The sequence below is a fragment of the Sus scrofa genome, chromosome 5 (genome assembly GCF_000003025.6).
Source record: "Sus scrofa isolate TJ Tabasco breed Duroc chromosome 5, Sscrofa11.1, whole genome shotgun sequence".
NCBI classification, from domain to species: domain Eukaryota; kingdom Metazoa; phylum Chordata; class Mammalia; order Artiodactyla; family Suidae; genus Sus; species Sus scrofa.
Window position 1 is genome coordinate 44,346,506 of NC_010447.5, and position 17,575 is coordinate 44,364,080.

At 34.0% G+C, this 17,575-nt stretch overlaps 1 protein-coding gene across 2 annotated transcripts in view; it reads left to right on the forward strand.

Annotated features, from left to right (window-relative positions):
- ERGIC2 (ERGIC and golgi 2) overlaps positions 1-17,575 on the forward strand; it is a 50,554-nt gene that overhangs the window by 12,282 nt on the left and 20,697 nt on the right. For both annotated transcript variants that reach the window (XM_005655651.3, NM_001243932.1), the window contains 3 exon segments: positions 855-901; positions 2,444-2,514; positions 10,321-10,361. In XM_005655651.3, coding sequence (XP_005655708.1) covers positions 855-901; positions 2,444-2,514; positions 10,321-10,361 — 159 coding nt within the window.

A 17,575-nucleotide genomic window follows, 5' to 3' on the forward strand; every position in this document is an offset into this window, starting at 1 on the left:
CAGATGAAAATTATTAGAGTGAAAAAAAGTTTGATAGTTCTGCAAAACTGAAGCTTACCAACTTTATGAATGCATGATTAAGAATAAAGATGATAATGCTTGATGTATGTTATTTGATAAATAGGGGAGAAAAGACTTTCCTAACTCTTCATTTTAAAGTTTTACATTCTTTAATGGAGTAGTCTCTATTAGCTTTATGTAAACAGAGATTAAGACTTTTTTCTGAGTTGCTTCTAGTTATTAATTATAGAATTAATTAAAGGACACTTGTTAAAAACTTGTCAAATCAGAAAGCTTTTCAAGGGAGTTCCCATCGTGCCGCAGTGGTTAATGAATCCAACTAGGAACCATGAGGTTGTGGGTTCGATCCCTGGCCTTGCTCAGTGGGTTAACAATCCGGCGTTGCCGTGAGCTGTGGTGTAGGTTGCAGATGCGGCTCGGATCCTGCATTGCTATGGCTCTGGTGTAGGCCGGTGGCTACAGCTCCGATTGGACCCCTAGCCTGGGAACCTCCATATGCTATGGGAGCGGCTCAAGAAAAGGCAAAAGACAAAAAAGAAAAAAAAAAAAGCTTTTTCAAATAATTATAAAATAAAATTTTTACTTTTAAAGTGCCTGTTTTGGCCATGTGATACTGCATGAGTGAGGCCAGGGATCGAACCTACAACCTCATGGTTACTAGTCAGGTTTGTTAATCACTGAACTATGACAGAAGCTCCTGAAGTGCCATCCAGGATCTTATTGACATATTTCATTCTGTATAAAGTCCTAGCTTTTCATAGATCAATTGATTTATATTTCTCATGTTTTGTTGATAAATTGGTAAGTATTAATATTTCTTTTTTGTCTTTTAGCAAATTGAGAATCAATATAGATATTACTGTTGCCATGAAGTGTCAATGTAAGTATATCTTGATGAATGCATACATAGTTTATGGTTTAAATGATTGCTAGTAAAAAATAAAAACCAGTGGTTGTTTTAACTTTAGTTTTCCTTTATGATATCTTAAAGTACTATTATTGTGTTTGCATTTAAGAATGAAAGTTATTTTTCCCTAGCTAATAGTGTTTAATTTCTTCCCTATAATTAAAATGAAAGAAAATTAGAGGAAATTCTTATAAGTCAAAGTTCTAGTTTAGGTATATCCTTTATTTCTTTTTTTGTTTGGAGTACCAATTTTTACACCCACTTCCACACGCATGTCTTGTTTCACTGTTTCAGTTTACTACCCTTTACTTTTGCATATTAAAATACAGATTCAAGTCTTTTAAGTTAACAGTGATGTCACTCTTTTTCTGTTTTTTTCACTGACTTCATTTTAATTATACCGGTAGAAGTATGATAAAGTATTAATATGCCAGGTAGATAATGTTTGAATCAGTATTGCTCTCAAAAATGAGGAAACTGTATCTTAAATTACTACCTGAAAAGTAGAGACCAAAATTTCATTAGTTCAGACAAAATTTTTTCAAGTGTGAAATTATTTTCTCCAATTAAGGAGATTAATTTCTAGGAGATTTCATCTAAGAACAATCTTAAATTTCTCTTCCTTTTCCATTTATTTTTCCTTATGTTCATAATTTTAAGAGAAAATAAATACTTTTTGTCTAAACTTTGAGTTAGCATTAATCCTGAGTATCATATTTTGCATTATTTTAGATGTTTGAAAACCAAGTTTTAGCCTTTTCAAAATAAATTTTTCCTATTTTTTGATTTTTTTAAAAGTCACCAACTAACAGCTTTGCCTTAAGATTTCTCTTAATCTCAAAAAATAAGCCTTGTAATTAATATTGTTCAGCAATATTAGTAATTATGTAAATAATTTAGTAATTATGATTAGGTTCTTGCCAGTTTTTACAAAGCTCTTCAGTAGAGTTCATGCTCTTTTTTTTTTTTTTTTTTTTTTTTTTTTTGGTTTTGCCCACGACATGTGGAAGTTCTCCCAGCAGGGATCAAACCTGTGCCATAGAGGCATCCCAGGCCGCTAGAGTGACAACACTGATCCTTAACCTACTGTAACACAAGAGAACTCCAAGTTTATGCATTTTTACTGTGAGATTCCAAGTCATCTTTTTTACTGGGAAGAAGTAGAAAAAGCATTATTAATTTTTGGAAATAGCTCCACCCAAACTGTATGATGCTACTGTTTTAACTTACAAGCAGCATAGGAAAAGTGATTCTACATTATTTGTGAGTTTTCTCTTAGTTATCTTTTTTGTTTTTTCTTTTCAGCCATGTCTGAGCATGTGGAAATTCCTGGGTCAGGGATCAAACCCATGCCACAGCAGTGACCTGGGCTGCTGCAGTGACAGTGCTGGATCCTTAAACTCCTGTGTCACAAGGGAACTCCTCTATTAGTCATCTTAATTTGTTAGTTTATATCAATCAGATATAGTTTGGCTGTGAATATAGAATATAAAACTTTAATTTTTTTTAATACAGATGTTGGAGCAGATGTATTGGATTTAGCAGAAACAATGGTTGCATCTACAGATGGTCTAGTTTATGAACCAGTAAGTTTGATTCACATGTTCTTTTTAAGTGTGCTTTCAAAAATTGTTCCCTCGAAGAAAGTTTTGATAATTGCTTTTAATTCTGTCTGAGCTTTTTTTTTTTAAATATGTATTCTTAATTCGAAAGAAATCTGTATTCTGTGTAAGCCTTTAGGGGGAAGAAGAAAGTTGTGTCTGATACTAAAGCCTTGAGATGACCATTGTTAACTTTCTGGATAAGCTGCTATAGCTTATTTTTATTTTTTGTCAATGATTTCTAAGTTTCCTTTTCTCTTTTATATAGTTGCTATAGTGATGAAATTTTCTTCTTCTAATGATTTGGAAATTCTTTGTTCTATTCGTATTTTACTTTTATCAAATGTGAGTTTTTACAAATGTTTGAGCTGTATTTCTCAAATCAAGTATGAAGCAGTATCTAAGAGGAGACATTTCATATGCATTCACTTCTTTCTCTTTGCTTCACACTGCCATTTCCCAGAGTTAGGGAAATACTGACATTCTCTTATTGTTTTCAATAAGTACAGGTTGTGTGTAAATAAAAATTATTTACCAGAAAAGAACATCACATTAGTGGCACTCACATTATAAGGGTAGGTAATAAGAAGTCATGATCAGAACTAAGAACCTTTAAAGAACAAAGCATTGAACTCCTAGCTACTTTGAGTTGCTGACTGCTCTGTTGGCATTGTGGTACTTATGTTTACCAATGTATTCTTGAGTTGTTTTACCAGTGATAGTAGTGAACCATCTACCTTTTAAATTTTCTTGAAGTGTAGTTGATTTACAGTGTTGTGATAATTTCTTCTGTGCAACGAAATGATTCAGCTATACAGAATTCATTCTTTTTTCAGATTATTTTCACATATAGAGTATCACAGAATATTGGGGAGAGTTCCCTGTGCTACACAGCAAGTCTCTGTAGGCCAGTCATGTCATATACCAGTGTGCATATGGCAGTGCTAAACCTCCAATACATCCTTGCTACCTCCTGTCCCTTCTGGTAACCATAAATTTGTTTTAAAAGCCTATGAGTCTGTTTCTTTCCAAAAATAAGTTCATTTGTATCCTTTTTTTTTTTTTTAAGATTGCACAAATAAGTGATACCATACGATATTTGTCTTTGATTCATTTCACTTAGTATGATAATCTCAGTGTCCATCCATTGCTGCAAGTGGCATTATTTTATTCTTTTTTTTTTGTGTCTAAGATTCCATTGTATATATGTATCAACTCTTCTTTATCCCTTCCTCTGTTGAGGGACATTTAGATTGCTTCTATGGCTTGGCTATTGTAAAGAGTGCTGCAGTGAACATTGGGGTGCATGCATCTTTTTGGATTGTGGTTTTCTCTGGATAGATGCCCAGGAGTGGGATTGATGGATCATATGGTAGTTCTGTTTTTAGTTTTTTGAGGAACTCCATACTTTTTTTTTTTTATAGTGGTTGTACCAGTGTACATTCCCACCAGCAGTGTAGGAGCATTCTTTTTTCTCTTCACCCTCTCCAGCATTTATTGTTTATACACTTTTTGATGGTGGCCATTCTGACTGGCGTAAGGTGATACCTCACTGTAGTTTTGATTTCATTTCTCCAGTAATTAGTGATGTTGAGCATCTTTTCATATGTTTTTTTGGCCATCTGTATGTCTTCATTGGAGAAATGTCTATTGAGATCTTCTGTTCATTTTTTAAATTGGGTTGTTTGTTTTTTAATAATGAGCTGTGGGAGTTGTTTGTATATTTTGGATAGTAATTCCTTGTCAGTTGCTTCATTTGCAAATAATTTCTTCCATTCTGTGAGTTTTCTTTGTTTTGTTTATGGTTTCTTTTGCAAAAACCTACAAGTTTAATTAGGTTCCATTGGTTTATTTTTTATTTTTTTCATTATTCGAGGAGGTAGAGCTAAAAAGATATTGTTGCAATTTATGTCAGTGTTCTGCCTATGTTTTTTTCTAAGAGCTTTATAGTATCTGGTCTTATATATAGGTCTTTAATTCATTTTGAGTTTATTTTTGTGTATGGTGCTAGAGAGAGTTTTGTTTTGTTTTTCTCTTTTTACAGCTACATCTGCAGCATATAGAAATTCCTGGGCCAGGGATTAAATTGGAACTTCATCTGAGGCCTCCACCACAACCATGGCAATACTGGATTTGAGCTGCATCTGTGAACTGTGCTCCTCTTACAACAGTGCTGGATCCTTAACCCACTGAGAGAGGCCAGGGATCAAACCTGTGGCCTCAAAGAGAAACTCTTGGGTCCTCAGTGGGTTGAGCCATGACAGGAACTCCTAGAGTGTCTTAACTTCATTTTTTTACATGTAGCTGTCTAGTTTTCCCCACACCACTTATTGAAGAGACTTTCTTTGATCCATTGCATATTCTTGCCTCCTTTCTCATAGATCAGTTGACCATTAGTGCATGTGCATGGGTTTATTTCTGTACTTTTTATTCTGTTCCACTATTCTATATATCTGTTTTTGTGCCAGTACCATAATGTTCTGATGGCTATAGCTTTGTAGTATAGTCTGAAGTCAGGGAGCCTGATTCCTCCAGCTCCATTTTTCCTTTCTCAGAATTGCTTTGGCTATTTGGGGTCTTTTGTGTTTCCATACAAATTTAAACAAATTTTGTTCTAGTTCTGTGAAAAATGCCATTGGTAATTCAATAGGAATTGTACTGAATCTGTAGATTGCCTTGGGTAGTATAGTCATTTTGACAGTATTGATTCTTCTACTCCAAAAGCATGGTTATGTCTTCCATCTATGTCATCTTCGATTTCTTTGATCAGTGACTTATGGTTTTCAGAGTACAGATCTTTTGCCTCCTTAGGGAGGTTTAGCCCTAGATATTTTTTTTTGGTTGTTGTTGAAGTGTTAAATGGAATTGTTTCCTTAACTTCTCTTTCTGATCTTTTGTTGCTAGTATTTAGGAATGCAAGAGATTTCTGTGTATTAATTTTGTATCTTGCAACTGTACTGAATTCATTGATGAGCTCTAGTAGTTTTCTCATAGCATCTTTAGGATTTTCTATCATGTCGTCTGCAAACTGATCATTTTATTTCTTTTCCAATTTGGATTCATTTTTCTTCTCTGAATGCTGTGGCTAGGACTTTCAAAACTATGTTGAATAGAAACAGCAAGAGAGGGAGTTCCAGTTGGGGCTCAGTGGTAATGAACCTGACTAGTATCTGGGAAGATGCAGGTATGATCCCCTGGTCTTGCTCAGTGGATTAAGGATCTGGCATTGCTATGAGTTGTGATGTAGATTGCAGACATGGCTTTAGATCCTCCATTGCTGTGGCTTGTGTTATAGACCGGCTGTTGCAGTCTGATTCGACTCCTAGACTGGGAACCTCTGTATACCACAGGTATGGCCCTAAAAAAAAAAAAAAAGTGGCAAGAGTGGACATCCTTGTCCTATTCCTGATCTTAGCAGAAATTTTTTTAGCTTTTCTCTGTTGAGAATGATGTTAGCTGTGGGTTTGTCATATATGACCTATATTGTGGTTGGTTCCCTCTATGCCCACTTTCTGGAAGGTTTTTATCATAAATGGGTGTTGGACTTTGTCAAAAGCTTTTCCTGCATCTATTGAGATGATCATACGGTTTTTATTCTTTTATTTATTTTATTCTTTTATTTATTTATTCTTTTATTTATCATTATCACACTGATTTGCAGATATTGAGAAATCCTTGCATCCCTTGAATAAATCCCACTTGATCATGGTGTATAATCCTGTTAATGAATTGTTGGATTTAGTTTGCTAGTATTTTGTTGAAGATTTTTGCATCTACATTAATAAATGATATTGGCCTATAATTTTCACTTTTTTGTGATATCTTTGTCTGGTTTTGCTCTCAGGGTGATGGTAGCCTCATAGAAAGAGTTTGGGAATGTTTCTTCCTCTGCAATTTTTTGGAATAGTTAAAGAAAGATAGGTATTAGCACTTCTCTAAATGTTTGGTAGAATTTGCCTATGAAGCCATCTTGTCCTGGACTTTTATTTTTTGAAGTTTTTTAGTCACATCTTTTAATTTCAGAAAAGATGTGACTGGTCCATTCCTATTTTCTATTTCTTCCTGATTCAGTCTTAGAATATTGTTCTTTTCTAAAAATGTGTCCATTTCTTCTAGTTTGTCCATTTTACTGGCATATAATTGCTTGTAGTAGTCTCGTACAATCCTTTGTATTTCTATGATGTCCATTGTAACCTCTCCTTTTTCATTTTTAATTTTTTGATGAGTCTACTCCCTTTTTGCCTTTATGAGTTTGTCCTAAGGATTTATCAATTTATCAAAACATGGCAGCCACAAACCAAAAATGTATGGTAGATATACAAATAAATAAGAAAAAGAAATTCAAGCACAACACTAAAGATAAATCATCAAACCAAAAGAAAATGGAACAATAGAAGGGAAGATAAAAGGTCAACAAAACCAAATTCAAAACAGTTACCAAAATGGCAGTAAGGACATACTTATCAATAATTACCTTAAATGTAAGTGGATTAAATGCTCCAACCAAAAGACCTAGACTGGCTGAATGGATACAAAAAAAAGGCACATGACTATACTCTCTACAACAGATCCATCCACTTCAGTTTTGGGAACACATATAGACTGAAAGTAAGAGGATGAAAAAAGATATTCCATGCAAATCGAAATAAAAAAAGCTGGAGTAGTAACATTCATTCTGAGAAAAAATAAACTTTAAAATAAAGACTTTTATAAGAGATATTATATAATGATCAAAGAATCAATCCAAGAAGCTATAACAGTTATAAATATATGGGCACCCAGCATAGGAGCACCTGAATATAGAAAGCAAATGTTAGCAGACATAAAAGGAGAAAACTACAATAACACAATAATTGGGAACTTTAGCACCCCACCTACACAATGGACAGATCATTCATCCAGAAAGTTGTTAAAAGAAACAGAGGCCTTAAATGACATATTAGACAAAATGGTCAGAACATTCCATCTGAAGGCAGCTGAATGCACATTCTTCTCAAGTACACAGGGAATGTTCTTAAGGACAGATCACATTCTGGGCCACAAATCAAGCCTCAATCAATTTAAGAAAATTGAAATCATATCAAACATCTTTTCCGACTACAGTGCTATATAAGATTAGAAATCAATGACAAAAAAGCTGCAAAAAACAAACAGACAAAAAAACCCCTGAAACCACAAACAAGTGGCGACTGAGTAGAAGGAAAGAAATCATAAAGATCAGAGCAGAAATAAATGAAATGGAGACTAAGAAAACAATAGAAAAGATAAGTGAAACCAAAAGCTGGTTTTTTGAACCCTCTTTAAACAATATTGCAAAGTGAAGTTAAAGGTGATTTAGGAGGATTAGAATTAACTGAATGTGTGGAGGATTAAAAAGGAAGCCCTTAGGTCTGCTTTGATTACCAAATTATTTTAGCTTATAGCAACAAAGTATATAACTTTTGATGTACACACTTCATTTTAAAATAGAAATTTCTAAAGAAAAAGTAACTTTGGTTATTGCTGCTCTGAACCTCTCTACTTCCTAACTCCTGTATTCTCACTCATAAAATTATCACAATTTTTTGGGAAGTTAGGTATCTTACAAAATTCAGGTACCATGTTATTGTATATTAAACTATTATCTGGAAATTTAGATCAAGATGATTATTATTAGACATATCAACATATGCATTACATTTCATTACTAGTTTAGAAATAATTATTCAACTTTGCATTTTATTCCTTTTTTCTACCGTTCTTAGTTTCTTTATTTATCATTTTGTGAGGACTTTGTAGGTTGTGTTTTATGTCATTCTGTTCTTTAAAATATAAGGTTGGCTGAGGATAAAATTCTTGCTGTTACGGTTGTTTGCACTCAAAACTTTATAGATATTCCTTTATTGCCTTCTGGCACATTTTTTTTTTTTTCCTTTGTAGGTAACATATTTGTCTACTTAAATGCTTTTTTTCTTTTAAATATTTTACCTATATATCCATGTGTGGATTCTCTAATTATTTTTTTTCTCAGTAGTATTGATGATCTGAAGTAAAAAAAGTTTTTTTTGCCTGCTCGTTTGCTTTAATGATGTTCATATCAGTGCTTTTACTTCTGCTTTTTAAAATTCTTATCAAATGATGTTGAATTTTATGAAGCTATGCTCAATATCTTTATCAGTTTTTCCATCAGATGCATGTTTTGAACTTTGCCCTGGTCCAATGGGATCAATCTTTTTTTCAATGCTTTCATTATAGGTTAAAATTTAGTGATTATCTTTCAACTCTAATATATTGTAGATCATTCCATTTTTTTTTTCTATCTTCGTGACATTAAATCTCATTGAGAAATAATTAGAAAAATTTACTTTTCTTATTTTTGGAAGTATCATTGTAGAGGAAAATTAAATCTTGTACCTGAGACTGACCACTTTCAAATTAATGAATCTTCTTATCTATCTACCTGCCTACCTGTATACATATCTATTTTCTTGTTTAACTTTAGGATGCAGAAATAAGTGGCAAATTAAGTGATTGAGAGTTGAAATAGACAGTTCCCACCCCCTTCCCCACTCACACTTTTTTTTTCAGAACTAGATGAAAGGAAATGGATGTATAATTTAGATATGCTTTGTTTCTTTGAAGTAAAATTAGAACTTCAGGTGCTTTTGAAAAGAAAGGAGGAAGTCACGTTGAGCTCAGGGTGGCAGAGTGGCTCACCAGAATACCCCAAATTTCCTTTTTTCTATGTTTGTTTTGACAGGTTAAATATAGCTAGGTTAATTCTCTTTTTCTTTGACTGACTGGTGTGACTGTCCTCATTGGCAACTAGCTGTGGCAGTATTTTTGCTTATTTAGAATACTGTCCAGGCCTCATATAAGCTGTGACTAACACTGCTGTGGAATGCCCTGTGTGATGTGGTCTCTGGCACTTGGTTGAACTCCTAAGAGTGTTCTTGGGATGGAGCCTGTCTTTTCCTCAAGTGTCTTGCCTTTTATCACCTGTTTTCTCTGTTACTCAGCATTGGGGATTTACTTGCTGCTTACGTGGACTTTTCCATCCCATGAAATAAACTATGTGTTGGGCTCTCTTCTCAATTTAGTTTTCCTTATATGTGCTTTACATAAATTCTTGAAGATTTCCAATAAGTGGATGTTAATTTAAAATGTTTTAAAATGTAGTTTGTGTCCTCATTTTTCTATTTCTTTAGCCATTATGAGAATTTAATTATTTTAAATTGTGAGGAGGTAATTATCTTGAACTTACCCTCTAAAATTTTTTAGAGAATGCTAAGGAAACAGCATAGTGATAAAATTTCTTGAACTATTCTTTTTTGATTAATAGTTTGGGAAATCCAGTGCCATTGTTTAGCTCATTTCAAAAGTGATTGATTATATCATGGTATTTTTCTGGCAAGAATATGGGCTTTGGATGCTTGCATATATATTTTAGCTAATGTCTTTTTCGTTTTTTTATTTTTAGAAATACCTAAGTTCTATGCTGGCATTATTTAAATGATTTTAAGTCCCAAGATACCATTTTGTGCATATGATAGATTGCATTGAATCCATTCCTATAAATGTAGATAACAGAAAAATATTTGCAATTAGTAAAATTTCTTTGTGCTATTTTTGAATAAAAGTATCACTTAAGATTTTGAGTTTGACTTATGAAAGATTAAATGTAAATTATGAATACTTGTTTTTAATGGCACTTTAAGTTTGTTCCTTGCTCAAAGAAAATTTTTAAAAATTATGATATAAAAGCCAAGAGAATTTGACTGTACTTAGTGATTATGTTTTCCTTTATTTCAGGCAATATTTGATCTTTCACCACAGCAAAAAGAGTGGCAGAGGTAATAAGAAAATAAAGTATTGTGGTCCCTAGAAATCTAGATCATGCTTTATTTTGTCTACTGTAAATTGTTGATAGATTAACATTTCTCTAGGCATTTCTTTGGATGAACTATTAGCAGAATTTAGTATATAATATGATCTTTGCAATTTAAAAAATTTTTATCAGAACCTAGGAAAGTCATATAACCTTTTCTCTAATGCACTTTGAATCATAAATATATTTAATTTTCTTTTAAAATTGTACTATTTACGAAGTTCCTGTCCTTTCTCAGTGTTAATGAACCCGACTAGTATCCATGAGGACACGGGTTTGATCCCTGGCCTGCTCAGTGGGTTCAGGATCTGGCGTTGCCGTGAGCTGTAGTGTAGGTTGCAGACCTACCTCGGATCCTGCCTTGCTGTGGCTGTGGTGTAGGCCAGGAGGCTACTGCTCCGATTTGACCCCTAACCTAGGAACCGCCATATGCCGCAGCTGTGACCCTAAAAATACAAAAGACAAAAAATAAAATAAAATAAAATTGTACCATTTAAAAATTTTTAAAAGCAATATATGATCAAATATGAATATAAAGAATATAAAGTAAAAGCTTCCTCATCATTTTCTTTTCTTTTCTTTTTCTTTTTTTATCTTTTTGCCTTTTCTAGGGCCGCTTCCTGTGGCATATGGAGGTTCCCAGGCTAGGGGTCTAATCGGATCTGAGCCACATCTGTGATCTTCACCACAGCTCATGGCAACACCAGATCCGTAACCCACTGAGCAAGGCCAAGGATCAAACCCACAACCTCATGGTTCCTAGTTGGATTCGTTAACCACTGCGCCACAATGGGAACTCCTGGACATCTCGCTTTAGTACATATGGTACATTTTATGGATAAACTAATTCATTTAATTGGATCCTTATCAATGGGCATTTAGATTGCTTGCAGGATCCTAATATTAAAAACATGCTTAATGAAAATTCTTGAATCTAATTCCTTGTGTGCATGTATAAATATATTCCTTATGTGCTTGTGTGAATTTATGTGTATGTGTACCTATGCATATATAAAGTTTCTAGAATAGAATTTCCCTTGTAGAGGATATTCAGTATTTCTATAAGTTCTTATCACAGGGAAAGAAACTTTGTAATGGTGAGGTTGGTGGTTGTTAACTGAACTTATTATGGTAATCATTTCACAGTATGTCCATCTGTCAAATCATATGTTGTACACCTTATACAGTGTGGCATATCACTTATATCTTAGTAAAATTGAAAAAATATTTTTGATAGGTAATGCCAGATATTTCTGAAATAGTTTCATATACTCCAAAACTATATGAAAGCACTTGTTTCTGGACAACCCCAGCTACACAGGGTATAATCAGACTTTTAAAATTTTTCTTAATTTGATAGGTAAAAACTGGTATTGCACTTGTTTTAGTTAGCATTTCTTGATGAATCTGTGGATTTTTTTTTTCCTGTTATATTTTTATGTGTGTGAAACTGTTTGATCATGCCCTGTGCACGTTTTGCTTGGTTTTGGGTTTTTTCTTAAAGAATCCTTTGTGTATTAAAGATATTATTTCTTTGTTGTAAATGGTTACTGTACCTCTACTCTGTTTTTGCTTATAGGTTATGCTTTTTTAAAAAATTTTTATTGTTTTAGGTATAGAGCAAAGGGATACAGTCATACATTAATGTATATGTATTTTTTCTTCCTTTATATTCTCTTACATTATAGGTTATTATAAAATACATAATTCCTTGTGCTGTATATACAATACATTATTGTTTAATTTATATATAGTAATGTGCACATTTTAATCCCAGTCTCCTAATTTATCCTTCTTTCTCCAACTCCTTTGGTAACTATAAGTTTGTTTTTTTGTCTATGAGTATTTCTGTTTTGTAAATAAGTTTATTGGTATCCTTTTTTTTTAGATTACACATGTAAGTGATGTCATATGATATTTGTCTTTCTCTGGCTTCATTTAGTATGATAATCTCTTCAGTCCATCCATGTTGCTACAGATGGCATTATTTCATCATTTTTATGGCTGAGTAGTATTGCATTGTATAAATATACCACATCTTCTTTATCCATTCATCTGTCCGTATGTTGCTTACATATCTTGGCTGTTGTAAATAGTGCTACTTTGAACAGTGGAGTGCATGTATCTTTTCAAATTAGGTTTTCTCTGGATATATCCCCAGGAGCAGAATTGCAGGATCATGTTGTAGCTCTATTTTTAGCTTTTTTTTTCTTTTCCTTTTAGGGTTGCTCCTGAGGCTTATGAAAGTTTCTGTGCTAGGGGTTGAATTGAAGTTACAGCTGGGCCTTACACCACAGCCACAGCAATGTGGGATCCAGGTTGCATTTGCGATCTACACTAGCTTGTGGCAACGCTGAATTCTTAACCCACTCAGCAATGCCAGGGATCAAACCTGCATCTGCACGGATACAATTTCAGGTTCTTAACCCACTGAGCCACAACAGGGACTCCTGTTTTTCACTTTTTAAGGAACCTCCGTACTGTTCTTTATGGTGGCTGCACCAGTTTACCTTCCTACCAACAGTGTAGGAGGGGTCCCTTTTCTCTACATCCTCTCCAGCATGTATTGTTTGTAGACTTTTTCAGGATGACCATTCTGACCTGTGTGAATAGATAGCTCATTGTCATTTTGACTTGAAATGGTGATGTTGAGCATCTTTTCATTTGCTTTTTGGAGGTCTGTCTGTCTTCTTTGGAGAAATGTCTATTTAGATCTGTCCATTTTTTGATTGAATTGTTTTTTGAATATAAAGCTACATGAGATGTTTGTCTATTTTGGAGATTGCTCACTTGCCAGTTGCATCTTTTGCAAATATTTTCTTCCATTCTGTAGGTTGTCTTTTCATTTTGTTTATGGTTTTCTTTGCTGTGCAAAAGCTTTTAAGTTTAGTTAGGTCCCATTTAATTTATTTTTGTTTTTATTTCCATTACTCTATGAAGTGATCCAAAAAGATATTGCTGTGATTTATGTCAGAGAGTGTTCTGCCTGATTTTCTCTAGTAGTTTTATGGTATTTGGTCTTACATTTAGGTTTTTAATCCATTTTGAGTTTATTTTTGCTTGTGGTTTTAGGGAATGTTCTGATTTCATTCTTTTACATGTAGCTGTCCATTTTTCCCAACATCACTTATTGAAGAAGCGGTCTTTTCTCCATTGTATATTCTTGCTCCTTTGTTGTAGATTAATTGATCATAGGTGCGTGGGTTTATTTCTGGGCTTTTTATCTTGTTCCACTGATGCATATTTCTGTTTTTGTTCCAGTACCATACTAGTTTGATCACTGTAGCTTTGTAGTAGAGACTGAAGTCAGGGAGCCTGATTCCTTTCAAGGTTGCTTTGGCTAGAGTTCCCTGGTGGCTCAGCTGGTTATGGATCCGACATTGTCAGTGAGGTGGCTTGGGTCACTTCCGTGGCATGGGTCCCATTCCTGATCCAGGAAGTTCCATATGCTGTGGGTGTGGCCAAAAAAGATCATTTTGGTTATTTGGGGTCTTTTGTGTTTCCTGACAAATTAAAAATTTTTTTTGTTCTAGTTCTGTGAAAAATGCCATTTTTAGCTTGATAGGGATTGCATGGAATCTGTAGAAGGCCTTGGGTAGTATAGTCATTTTGACAGTATTAATTCTTTCAATCCAAGAACTTGGTATAGCTTTCTGTTTGTGTAATATTTGATTTCTTTCATCAGTATCTTATAGTTTTCAGGGTATAGTTCTTTTGCCTCCTTAGGTAGATTTATACCTAGTTCTTTTATTCTTTCTGATGCAATTGTATATGGGATTGTTTCCTCAATTTCTCTTTCTGACCTTTTGTTGTTAGTGTATGCAAGAGGTTTCTGTGTATTCATTTTGTATCCTGCAGCTTTACCAAATTCATTGATGAGCTCTAGTAGTTTTCTGGTAGTGTCTTTAGGATATTATATATCTAGTATCATGTCATTTACAAACAGTGACATTTTCACTTCTTCTTTTACAATTTGGATTACTTTCATTTCTTCTTAGATTACCGTGGCTAGGACTTCCAAAACTATGTTGAATAAAGATGGTGAGAGTGGACATCTTTGTCTTGTTCCTGATCTTTTCTGAAATGCTTTCAGCCTTTCACTATTATGTATGATTTTAGCTATGCATTTGTCATAAATGGCCTTTATTTTGTTGAAGTAGGTTCCCTTTATGCCCACTTTCTGGAGACTGTTTATCGTAAATAGATGTTGAATTTTGTCAAAGGCTTTTTCTGGGGCTTCCAACTGTGACAAGTGGGTTAAGAATCTGATTGCAGCAGCTTAGATTGCTGTGAAGGCACAGTTTTGATCCCTGGCCTGGTGCAATGGGTTAATGGATCTGGCATTGCCACACCTGTGACATAGGTTGCAGCTGCGGCTCAGATTTAGTCTCTTACCAGGGAACTTTCACATGCTGCAGGCATGACCATAAAATTAAAACAAAATTAAATAAATAAAGCTTTTTCTGAAGCTCTTGGGATGTTTATGGTTGTTATGGTGTTTATGGATGTTATGGTGTTTATTCTTTAATTTGTTATGTGGTGTATCACACTGCTTGATTTGCAGATACTGAAAAATCCTTGCATCCTTGGGATAAATCTCACTTGATCATGGTATTTGATCTTTTTAATTTATTGTTGGAGTTGGTTTGCTATTATTTCATTGAGGATTTTTTCATTTATGTTTGTTGGTGATACTGTCTTGTAATTTTTTTTTGTGTGTGTGATATCTTCATCTGGTTTTGGTATCAGAGTGATGCCTCATAAAATGAGTTTGGAAGTATTGCTCTACAGTTTTTTGGAATAGTTTCAGGATAGGTGTTAACTCCTCTCTAAATGCTTGGTAGAATTCACCTGTGAAGCTCTCTGGTCTTGGACCTTTGTTGTTGAGAGTTTTTAAATCACAGATTCAATTTAAGTGCTTCTATTGGTCTGTTCATATTTCGTAGTTATTCTTTGTTCAACCTTGGCAGATTGTACCTTTCTAAGAATTTGTCCATTTCTTCTAGATTGTCCATTTTATTGGTATCTGTTTCCTTATGATAGTAACTTCTTTTTCATTTCTAATTTTATTGATTTGGGATCTCTCCTTTCTTGATGAGTCTGGCTAAAGATTTATCAATTTGGTTTATCTTTTCAAAGAACTATCTTTTTGTTTCATTCATCTTTTCTTTTTTTTTTTTTTTTTTTTTTTAGTTTCTCTTTCATTTCTGCTCTGATCTTTATGATTTATTTCTTTCTACTACTTTGGATCTTTTTTTTTTTTTCTTCTTCTTTCTTGAGTTGCTGTTATTTATTTCAGATTTTTCTTTTTTCTTGAGGTAAGCTTGTATTGCTATAAATTTCCCTCTTAGAACAGCTTTTGCTGCATCCATAAGTTTCATTTTTTGTTTTTTGTTTTGCTTTTGCTTTTTAGAGTCAAACCCACAGCATACGAAAGTTCCCAGGCCAGGGGTCAAATCAGAGCTATAGCTGCTGGCCTATACCATACCCACAGCAACACAGGATCTGAGCCACACCTGCAACCTACATGACAGCTCACAGCAATGCAGGTCCTTAATCTGATGAAGGAGGCCAGGGATTGAACCCACATCTTCATGGATACTAGTTGGGTTCATTACTGCTGAGCCATGATGGCAACTCCATCCTATGGGTTTTGGATTACTGTGTTTTCATTTTCATTTGTCTCTAGGTATTTTTTTATTTCTTTTTTGACTTCTTTGGTGATCCATGGGTTGATTAGTAGGATTTTTTAGCCTCTCCCATTTGTGTTTTTCGCATTTTTTCCCTTGTAGTTGGTTTATATTCTCATATCACTGTAATTGGAAAAGTTTTTTGAAACAATTTCAGTTTTCTTTAATTTAGCATGGCTTGCTTTGTGGCTTAGCATGTGATCCATCATAGAGGAAATTCCATGTGGAGTTGAAAAGAGTGTGTATATATTCTGCTGCTTTCAGATAGAATGCCCTGTAAATGTTGACTAAGCCCATCTGGTGTAATTTACCATTTAAGGCTTCATATTTCTTTATTGATTTTCTGTCTGGATGATCTGTTCATTGATGTAAAGGAGGTGCTAAAGTTCCCTACACTTATTGTTACTGTCAGTTTCTCATTTTATGTCTGCTAACATTTGCTTTGTATGTTGAGGTGTTCTTATGTTGAGCACATACATATTTAAAATTGTTATACTTCTTTGATGCTTTGATCATTATGTTAGTGTCTTTTTTTTTTTTCCTTCCTTGCTTCACTTGTGACATGCAGAAGAGATTGAAACTATGTTACAGCAGTGAACCGAGTCACAGCAGTGATAAAGCCAGATCCTTAGCCTGCTGAGCCGTCAAGGAACTCCCTGTAGTGTTCTACTTTGTCTCTTGTGACAGTCTTTATTTTAAAATCTATTTTGCTGATAAGAGTATAGCTACTCCAGTTTTCTTTTAATTTCCATTTGTATGCAATACCTTTTCCCATCCTGTTACTTTCCATCTATATGCATCCTTAGATCTGAAGTGGGTTTCTTGTAGACAGCATATACATGGTGTATATCTGTTACAGAATTTTGGTGTGCAGTTACCACGAGGTTTTGATATATCTATCTGTGTGTATGTGTATTCATGATTAAGTTTCTGATCCTTTAATTTCAAATATCTTGCTTTTATACTTTTCCCCCCTCATGATTATTGGTTTGGATATCATACTTACATGTGGATGATATTCTACCTTTACTGTATGTTTTCCTTTACTGATGAGCTTTCTCATTTCATAATTTTCTTGTCTCTACATGAGGCTCTTTTTTTTTTTTTCCGCCTAGAGAAGTCCCTTAGCATTTGTTGTAAAGCTGGTTTGATGGTATTAAATTCTTTTTTCTTTTGCTTGTCTGTAAAGCATTTCCTTTCTCCTTCGCATCTGATGTAGAGACTTGCTGGGTAGGATATTCTTGGTTATAGGTTTTCCCCCTTTCATCACTTTATATATACCATGCTGCTCCCTTCTGGCCAACAGAGTTTCTGCTGAAAAATCAGGTCATAACTTTATAGGGCTTCCATTGTATGTTATTTGTTGTTTTTCCCCTCATTGCTTCTAACATTTTCTTTTTATATTTAGTTTTTGTCAGTTCAATTATATGTGCTTTAGTGTGTTCCTCCTTGGGTTGTTCCGGCAAGGTACTCTCTGTGGTGCCTGGAC